At 45.4% G+C, this 10,707-nt stretch overlaps 1 protein-coding gene across 1 annotated transcript in view; it reads left to right on the top strand.

Annotated features, from left to right (window-relative positions):
* The first annotated feature begins 1,135 nt into the window (after positions 1-1,135).
* LOC147964065 (uncharacterized) overlaps positions 1,136-10,707 on the top strand; it is a 31,150-nt gene continuing 21,578 nt past the window's right edge. The window contains exon 1 of the mRNA XM_087529813.1: positions 1,136-1,948. Within this exon, the coding sequence (XP_087385939.1) occupies positions 1,136-1,948 (813 nt within the window). The remainder of the gene's footprint in view (positions 1,949-10,707) is intronic.

Raw genomic sequence — 10,707 nt, 5'->3', positions numbered from 1 at the left:
ACGAGTGATTGGACGAGGTCTGTGTGACCTTAGTTCAAGGAGAATACGGTGAGGACTGGGTGTCCTGAGCTGCGTGTTCAGGACTAGGTGTCCGGGACTGTGTGTCCTCGAGTTTAAATACTCAGCCGCTCCAACCAGACGTACAACTGAGACAACAGTTGGAACTGGTCTACCAAATCATTGTCTTCACCAAGCTTACTGGTTCTATTTTCTCAACTCTTTCATTTCCTCATAATTGTGTTGTGTGTTTGTTCATATCTGTGTTTGAAGACTTTGACTGAAGACTTTCTCAATTTCCTCAGTTTAATTTCTTCAGTCTGTTTGTCTTCATCCTGTGTTATCCTGTGATTACGCTTCTTGTACTCTGTGCCTGTCTTCATTTCATCATGATGACTATGCTTGTATTCTGTTATGTTTACTTTTGAGTACTTATTCCGCTGCTAGTAGTTCTTCGCTAAGGAATTTCCTCACCGGCAAATTCCTCAGTGAAGAATTTCATAAAAATCGCCTATTCACCCCCCTCTAGTCGATATAACGCACTTTCAATTGGTATCAGAGCAAGGTACTCCCTTGTTCTGTGTGATTTTGGTTTAACCGCCTGGAGTTTTAGTTATGTCGACCGCAGGTATGATCAAGGTCTCTGCTGGGTGTCCTACCTTCGATGGGATGGACTACCCCTACTGGAAGAATAAGATGCGAATGCATCTTGAAGCAATTGATAACGATCTCTGGTATGTTGTGGAAAATGGTGTTCCCTTAGTCACACCTTCTCTGAATGCTGCTGATGTGAAGAGATTCAAGCAACTCGACTCTCAAGCGAAGAATATCATATATGGCCATTTGAGCAAAGGACAGTATGGCAGAGTGAGTGCTTTGGAGACAGCGAAGCTTATCTGGGACAGGTTGTCCAAAGTGGATGAAGGAGTCTCAACTCAGCGTGACTCTCGAGTTGATGTTCTTCGCAATCTCTTCAACCGCTTCAAAAGACTCGACAATGAAAATGTTCAACAAACCTTCGATCGCCTCACTGACATCTCAAATGAGCTTCAAGCACTTGGTGCCACGGACATCACCGATCATGAGGTGGTGAAGAAATTGCTGAGATCGCTTGATTCCTCATTTGACACTCGCATTGATGATACAAGAACGTGCTGATTACAAGTCACTTGATCCCGCTGATATTCTCGAGAGGCTAAATACTCATGAGTTCCAACTTGCTGAAAAGAGAGATCTCTATGGTTCAAGCTATGGCAGATCACGTGCACTAAAGGCCAAGGTAGTATCTGAGTCTGAAGATGAAGACTCTAATAGCAGCCTTGGTGATCCTGAAGAACTGAGCCATGATCTGGCTCTGCTCGTGAAGAAGTTCCAAAAGTTCTCAAGACGTGGTCGCCTTGGAAGACCCTCAAGGAGCAATGATTCCTCATCAAGTGACTACAAGAGGAGGCTCTGCCACAAATGCAAGAAGCCTGGACATTACATTCAAGATTGTGCTCAATGGGAAAAGGAATCAAAGAATAAGAAATACAAGGATTACAGTTCTGATGATGCGAAGAAAAAGAAGAAATCCTCAAAATCCTCATCACCAAAATCCTCAAAGCCTTCATATCACAAGAAGAGCAGCTCCAAGAAGGCCAGGGCATTCATTGGCAAGGAAATGGACTCTGAAGCTGAATCTGAAGAAAATGAGGAAGAGGAGTCATCTAAGGAGTCCGAATCTGGAGTGGCGAGCCTAGCTCTCGCTACTGCATTCGTCAGCAAGTCTATCTTCAACACTGAAGAAAATAACCTCACCAACAAAGCTGATGAAGGGGATGATGACTATGCTCCCACCTACTGCTTCATGGCAAAGGGTGCCAAGGTACTCAAATATACCTCATCTGAATCAAGTAAAAATGAATCTGATGAAAATCTTAAGCCCAGCTATTCTAAACTTGCTAAGATTGCTGTAAAACAACAAAGGGCTTTAGAAAAGGTTCAAAACATGCTAGACAAAAGTGATGATATGTTGGGTGAAGAAATGGATCGCACTAAAGCCCTGACTGAAAATCTTCAGAGATTTCAGACTAGGTCTAACAATCTTCAAAGTCATCATAACACTCTCTTATCCGATCATGAGAAGTTTTCTTATGAATTTCTTCAAAGAAAACAAGATCTTGAAAAGCTAAGAGTGTGTTATGAAGATCTTCAGAAGGAGCGCGATTCATTACTTGCTCCACAAATCAACGCTTCTCAGGAAGAATTTGTTCCTCCATGCTTGAAGTGCATTGAACGTGAATCTGCTAATTCTTCACCTGAATGTTCAAATGCTGCTAATATTTCAAATTATTCACATGCCTCTGCTGTCACTAATTCCTCATCTGAGGACATTACTGGTATCACTAACGATGCAAGGCTGAAGGAATTGTACACGACAGACATGTACAAAAGCCTCAAAGGGCATCAGGCTCTTTGTGATGGGCTTAAAAAGCAGATCCTCAATAGGAACCCTAGGAAAGAGGGTATCGCCTTTGAGAGGAAACTCAATGCTGATGGTACATATTGGAAGCCTGAGCAGTACCCCAAAACTACATGGGTTGCTACAAAGGGACCTCCAGTTGATCCATCTAACTTATCTGGATTTTCATGTGAATCTCCTCATTCTGATGATGAGTCAATTGACTCCAACTATAAGCTATTCAAAAATCAGAATGGTGAAGTATTTGCTAGATATGTTGGCACTTGACGGTGTCCTAGACTAGGGGGTACTCACCACGTCGTCTCCCGGTCTATTAGATTGGGCCGAGGACCCCCGTGGCCGTATACTCATGGGCCAGTTCGGACGGCTACCGCATACAAGGAAGATTCCACAAGACTTGGCGATCAAGACAAGGACTTCTCCCCACCGGCGTATTCGGCTAGGACTCTTGTTATCCTAGGCCTCCGGTGCATTATATAAACCGAGGCCAGGCTAGTCGACAGAGAGACAATATATACAACAATCATACCATAGGCTAGCTTCTAGGGTTTAGCCTCCTTGATCTCGTGGTAGATCTACTCTTGTACTACCCATATCATCAATATTAATCAAGCAGGAGTAGGGTATTACCTCCATCGAGAGGGCCCGAACCTGGGTAAAACAAAGTGTTCCCTGCCTCCTGTTACCATCGATCCTAGACGCACAGTTCGGGACCCCCTACCCGAGATCCACCGGTTTTGACACCGACATTGGTGCTTTCATTGAGAGTTCCGCTGTGTGATCGACAAAAGGATCGATGGCTCACCTGCAGATCAACTGCGACTTCGGCATCTTCGTCACCAGCTCGACTGGTCACCTTGGTTCGATCAAGAATTGCGCCCCGTGTTCGTATCACCATGTCCGGACGAGGGCCTTCATCAAACATCAACTCCGATCTCTATCAAGATCACAGAGGAATCATCTATGGAGCTCGGGGGCTCAACGTCAACATTGCCCTCAAGCGACCGTGCTGTTTTTCTGGACAGCGAACCCGTATCTGCCACCACCACCTCCTCGAGTATCGCTTTGACGATCTCTTTGGTGGAATTGTGCGGAATTGAGTCTACAACAACCCTGGAAAATTTCGTCGAGTTCCAATGGAGGAATCTCTGGCAATCCACGATATACCGGAGCCCTGTCAAATCTGGACGGGAATTTGGATGAGTTTAGGGCGTGGTGTCCAGCTTCTAGCTCGGACGTCCTTTGGAAGATCCAACCGTTGATCGGCTGCAGAATTCCCATATCTACCACCTCTCAAAATTTCGTCTCGATCCGACCGTCCAAACTCCGGGAACCTTCCGATTAGTGCATCACTTTTCGGATCTGTTTTCTGCGCGAAAACGAATCCGACCCGAGTTCATCTTTTTTATGAACGGGATTTCGGACATCCTTTTTGAAGGAAGTTTTGTATGGGGTATTGTGTTTTGTTCCCGAACACATCCCACTAAAATCTTTTGAACATGATTTTCAACATCATGCTGGTGTCAAACCAGTCCGGCAATATTGCTCCACGGCTGCCGACCTGCGCTAGATACGTCGTCACTTTATTGAGCCGAGCTCAACTTCTTCGGATCATCACCTCGGCAAGCTGAACAACAGTTCGGCATCGCAAAGAATCAATCATCACCAACATCGCTGCCCCACGGGTTACACGGAGCGGGCACACCGGCATCGCCGCACGGTCACTTCATCAAGTCGGCATTGACCACGTCACGACCTGCATCGGCAGGGCCGCACTATTGCTCCTCCGAGCCGGAGTCCATCACGCCGACCTACTTCGACATCTCGGCTGGACCGGGGGCTTCATCATCTCTTCATCAACCTACTCCGGTAACGGGTGTGCGGATCGAGTCCCAATTTGGGAATCACCTTCCTTCGGATTGCTACAACAAATAAACCAGGTGCTATTAATCCTAGTATTTTTTGCTTGTTTGGGTTCAATTTTTCCCAAGGAATTATTACTCTGGTTTGTCCATCATATGTACACAGGTCTATCAAATGGTGGCCGCATTAACGACGGTGACATGATGGTCCGGTCAGTCTCTGCACATAGTCCGGCGAATGCCGCATCCGGAGTTCGGACCGACCTGTGAATTCAGGCTTTGCCACGCCCTTACCGCATCATGCCGACGCCCTTCATCGACATTGACTTCGACGCCAGGCCATATTTCTTTTATTACTCACTTTGCATAAATTATTTATTATGCAACGATTTTTTAATTATTATTATTACTATTATATCCGGTTTGCACTACTTTTTGTGCACAGGAAAATGATCCGGGGACTTCGGCATCACTCTACCGGTCTGCATTGACCGTGCTACGTCACCACTTCGGCGTGTCGAGCTCTCCGCTCCGCCACCTCGGGACCGGCTTGGGGGATGGAACCTTGCCCCGCATCAAGCTCGGACCGCGTCATCAATACCGAACACATTAACCAGCTAAGTCGCTTTCATGCTCAAAGCTTTAATTTCTAACTTGTGTTCGGTTCGACCAAGCATTATACTTTTTTGGGAAAAAGTTGCTTGTAAATTTTTTCCTTGTCCAAACTTTGTTTGTGACGCATAAATTCAAATACCCCGTTTACTTGGGGGCTTCCTTTATGAAGCTTTTCCTTTTGCATATGATTATACTTGTACGGCTTCGTTCCTTGTTCGTGTATTACGCCACAACATGCACCACATTGACTTAAGCGATTTGCAAGCTGGGTTGCCTCGCTCCTGTGTTTACCCCTACGTTCCCGATTGTTCGGCTAGGGAGTAAAGGGAGCACCTCTGCTATTGTCACGATCGGGTCACCCGAGCCGGACCTCAGACTGGGTGAAGCCGAAAGCTAGTGCTCTTATAGTTATTCAATGATGGTCGGCACACAACGGAACTCATGAGTACAAAAAATCTATTGCACAAGTCTCATAATAACAATGAGCACCGAAGAAAGGTATCGGTGGGGGTACTATTTTCTTCGAAGATGCTTCTTACTCTTCGCAGTAATATAGCATAAGTTCCCTGAGCGCGCTTTGTCTGTTACAGCCTTATGGCCTGATTGCCTGGTTATTGGAAACACCGTTGATATTCTCGACCGATGGAGTACATAACACTTTTCGGTCCTTAACCGAAGAGGGAGAAGCCGACGGTCGGTTAAGACGCGTTTAAAGTTCGGTTGAACATAGATATGATATAAGTACTTCGGTACATGCAATCATTCTTCTACCCAAGTCACTTGGGGGCTCTTAAGTTTATTTGAGCCGTTTTATAATAAGTGTTCTTCTTCTCAGTCGTTGCAAAGTTCTATTATTATTATTATTTATCACTCCTTTTTTCGACACGAGTGTGCGGTCACTAGTCGGGGAGCCTAATTTCTCTCTCAAAGCTGCTAGAGTTTAGTTTGCTAAACTCGCCTGATGAGAAGGACTCCGCCCTTGGGATAGGAGGTTGAAGCCGTAGGCTGACCCGCTCGAAGTCTTGAGATAGGATGTATCATGTTAAAGCACGATAGAAGCACTTCTTTTTTCTAAGACCAACTTTCGGATTGGCACCGAACACTTGATATTGTTCGGACGTCATGTTTTTACTGACGTTTCTTGGTTTGGCACTTTTAAACTATTTGTGCTTCTCCAGCATTAGTCTCGCAGTGCAACGCTGGACACCTTTAGGGATTCGGCAAAAACATTCTCAGATATTGCTATATATGCATCGGTTTCGAATTGTGTCTTCGGTCAATAGTTGGGTTGCCCGGCTCCTGCACTTGCTTCCTACGTTTCGTTTTGTTCGGCTAGGCGTGCAAAGGGAGAACCACTGCGATTGTGCTTCCAGCTCACATGGTTAAGCACCTTAGTGGAGAAAGCCAAAAACTAACTGTCACAATAAGCGTAAACTGGTCAGCGATCCGATGACTATGACGGGCCATTCATAACATTGGCCGAAGTGTTTACGGCTTGACCTCGACTGTCGCCGAACACTACCGGGGGCTATTAACTGGCCTCCCAAACTAAATCCTCGATATTTTGCTCTTACATTAGAGCTGAGGTTTAATGATCATGCTTAGCATGACAACCCAAAGAAAGGAACCGATAGCGGGACTATTTTCTTTGGAAGACATTTCTTCTGTTAAACAGTAATATAGCATATCTCTCTGCGTACCTTTGTTTATAAAACCGTATGGCCAGATTGCCTTGTTTGTTGTAAATCTTTGCCCTCATAAAGGCTTTATAAAGTAGGACAAACACTCCTCGGCTACTGGCCGAGGAGGTGGAAGCCGATGGTCGGTCAACAAAGTTTTGTACAATGCGGATCCGAGCATTAATGACGTAAAGTACTTGGATACATAGAGTCATTACACATAATTTGTGATTTTACTATGGATATTGATCCTTAATTCGGCCACCCGTGCCCGCATTAAGCCTCGGGGGCTACTGGGCTTCGGGCTTATTATTTACAAATATTAAAGGGGCACATCGATCCCCTGATCTGGTGTTGCCACCCGACCAGTGTCTCGGGGGCTACTGCATTGCTTGTCCAATGCAGAGAATTTTATGTGCAATATAGTTTCCGAGGAGATTTTGATCCTCATGTTGGTCGGCCGCACCCAACCTGAGTTTCAAGGACTGAGCACGCCGCTTTTAGTGTCCCGAAGTATTCTGCCAAGCTAGGACTTGATCCTCAGGCCGATTTTGCAAACCAACCTAAGTCTTAGCGGCTACTGGGATCAGCGGTCTTACGTCATCCTTCATGTGCATCTCGGGTTTTACACCGATACACACCTTCAGGGCTACTGGCTATATATCTCGGCAAAGAATAAATTGCACCAACAAAAAATATTCACAAAAATTGGCCCACATTCGGGGTGGTGCACCACCTCGGAAGCAGTCCGGCATAAAGCTCGGGCGCTAGTGGCTGGCTCCATAGAGGGCATTTCTGGCATTAAGCTCGGCTAAACTCCTTCATCTTTTTTGAACCAAGGTGATATGACACCTCGGATATAGTCCGGCGTTGGAGCTGGGACACTGTCCGGCGTTGAAGCTTGGACATAGTCCGGCGTTGGAGCTCGGATACATTCCGACGTTGGAGCTCGGAAGCGGTCCGGCATTGGTGCTCGGCCGCAAAAGATACCTCGAATGCAGTACGGCGTTAGAGCTCGGACGCAAGAGGACACTGCCTCCCGGGAACAACTTCAACCCCGAGGTGTGGCATAAAAATAATAAGGCATTGATAAAGGCCGGAAAATTATAGGGGCTCCTCGGATACCCGACGTGTAAACTCGTTGAATGCATTTCGGTGATCCTCAAGATCGAAGATGAGAAGATTTGTTGAACCAGTTTTCAAGACCGTCGACCGAAGATGAAGAACAGTTCGGAAGAATCGAGGAGCGTCCCCAACTTGAAGACCGGTTCAGGGGGCTACTGACGATGTCCTGGACTAGGGGGTACTCACCACGTCGTCTCCTGATCTATTAGATTGGGCCGAGGACCCCTGTGGCCGTATACTCATGGGCCAGTTCGGACGGCTACCGCATACAAGGAAGATTCCACAAGACTTGGCGATCAAGACAAGGACTTCTCCCCACCGGCGTATTCGGCTAGGACTCTTGTTATCCTAGGCCTCCGGTGCATTATATAAACCGAGGCCAGGCTAGTCGACAGAGAGACAATATATACAACAATCATACCATAGGCTAGCTTCTAGGGTTTAGCCTCCTTGATCTCGTGGTAGATCTACTCTTGTACTACCCATATCATCAATATTAATCAAGCAGGAGTAGGGTATTACCTCCATCGAGAGGGCCCGAACCTGGGTAAAACAAAGTGTTCCCTGCCTCCTGTTACCATCGATCCTAGACGCACAGTTCAGGACCCCCTACCCGAGATCCGCCGGTTTTGACACCAACAGCACTAATTGTAGGAACGGCTCCCCTATGAAGAAAATATGGGTTCCCAAAAGATGCCTTGAAAATCTTCAGGTGAATGTCATCATGACACCACCTGTGAAGAATAGGAACCCCAGATGAAATTCTTCATATGGACCAAATTCTTCATATGGATTCAAGTCCTCATACGGACCAAATTCCTCATATGGATCAAAGTCCTCATATGAACATCATCATGCTAACCCGTCTGTTTCACAGGGAAGATCTAAGGATTATGGATATGTGCATTATTCTTCAAATCATTATGTCCATAAGTGCTTGAAGATTTTCTCTGCATACTCTTATGCTTACTCTAACCCCTCTTATGTGAAACGAAATGGACTGGCTTCTATGCCATCCTTCTATGGAGCTCGCAGAATGATGAACTCTTTGCCACCCCTTCAGATGTGGGTGGTGAAGAAAAAGAACTAATCTCTTCTGCATGGTCAGGTCTCCAGACGCACGTAATCGTCTGAAGAATTTGCTGGAGACCTAAGCATGCCTGATAGGACGCAGGCTAATCATGAAGAAATGAACTTTCATTTCTCACGTCCTCATACTGCTTTATCAATACTTTTACTTGATGAAATTGATCTGATGAATTGATGTCATATTCTTCATTGATGAAGTATATGAGTTTGTAAGCTGCACTAATTCATCTATAGGATGATCAACCTAAAGCCACTGAGTGGGTCCTCGATAGTGGATGTACAAACCACATGACTGGTGACAAGAATCTATTGATGGATGCTCCGTTATCTCCGTCGCATCTGAAGCATATCATCTTTGCTGACAAAGGCAAAAGTCAGGTATTGGGTCTAGGTAAGGTTGCGATTACAAAGGATCGACACATGGACAAAGTCATGCTTGTTGAGTCCTTAGGATACAACCTTATGTCTGTCTCAATGCTTTGTGATCTTGATATGGTTGTTGTCTTTGGCAAGTACCGTTGTGTTGTGGTTATGGAAGCTGACAATTCCAAAGTCTTTGAAGGCTTTAGGAGAGGAGACTTGTATATTGTTGATTTCTCTACAGGACCACAACCAGCCGTGTGCTTACTTGCAAAAGCTTCAGAGGGATGGCTCTGGCATCGACGACTTGGTCATGCAGGCATGAGGAATTTGCACACGCTTGCGAAGAAGAAGCATGTCATTGGCATCGAGAATGTCAAATTCCTCAAGGATCACCTATGCGGAGCCTATGAAGCTGGGAAGATGACGAAGGCCAAGCATCCAGCAAAGACTATCATGACCACCACTCGCCCGTTTGAATTGCTTCACATGGATCTCTTTGGTCGTAATCATTATTCTGCTATTTCAAATGAAGCATCTCAATATGGCTTTGTTATTGTTGATGATTATTCTCGCTATACATGGGTACACCTTGTTACTTACAAACATGAAGTGTAGGAAGTCTTCAAACGATTTTCCTCGAGGGCTTCAACCAACTTTGGTGTGAAGATCAAGCACATTAGAAGTGACAATGGCACTGAGTTCAAGAATTCTGGTCTCGATGACTATCTTGATGAACTTGGTATTACTCATGAGTTATCTGCTCCCTACACTCCTTAGTAGAATGGCGTTGTGGTGCGCAAGAACAGTACTCTTGCTGAGATGGCTCGCACTATGCTTGATGAATACAAAACGCCTCGTCGTTTCTGGACTGAGGCAATTGATACTGCGTGCCACATCATCAACATAGTATATCTTCACAAATTCTTCAAAAAGACTGCCTATGAACTCCTCACTGATAAGAAACCCAATGTAAGTTATTTCAAAGTCTTCGGTGCTAAATGTTGGATTAGAGATCCTCATCACAACTCAAAATTTGCACCGAAAGCACATGAAGGTTTTATGCTTGGTTACGGAAAGGACTCGCACACCTACAGAGTCTTCAACAACGTTCTTCACAAAGTTGTTGAAACTGTAGATGTGCGGTTCGATGAAACTAATGGCTCGCAAAGAGAGCACCTACCTACTATGATAGATGAACCAGCACCTCAGGAAACTATCAAGTTCAAGGCTACTGAGGATGTCATTCCTACTGAAGAATCTGCTGAAGAATTCATTCCAGAACATGAAGAACGTCGAGCTAATGCACCTGAAGAAAATGCTGAAGAAAATGGTGCTGAAGAAAACGCTGATCAAACTCTTCAACGACAACCAGCTCATCCTCGCATTGCAAAAGAAGTGCAAGTTGAAAAGATCATCAATGACATCAAAGCGCCAGGTCCTCTCACACGCTCAAAAGCTTCACATTTGTCTAACTTTTGTGGGCAGTATGCTTTTGTCTCTATTATAGAGCCCACTA

This window comes from Triticum urartu, chromosome 6A, assembly GCF_056163025.1.
Source record: "Triticum urartu cultivar PI428250 chromosome 6A, HENAU_Tu73, whole genome shotgun sequence".
In the NCBI taxonomy this organism is placed as follows: Eukaryota; Viridiplantae; Streptophyta; class Magnoliopsida; order Poales; family Poaceae; genus Triticum; species Triticum urartu.
Note: the sequence above shows the minus strand (reverse complement) of the source record. Positions and strands in the feature narration are given on the sequence as shown.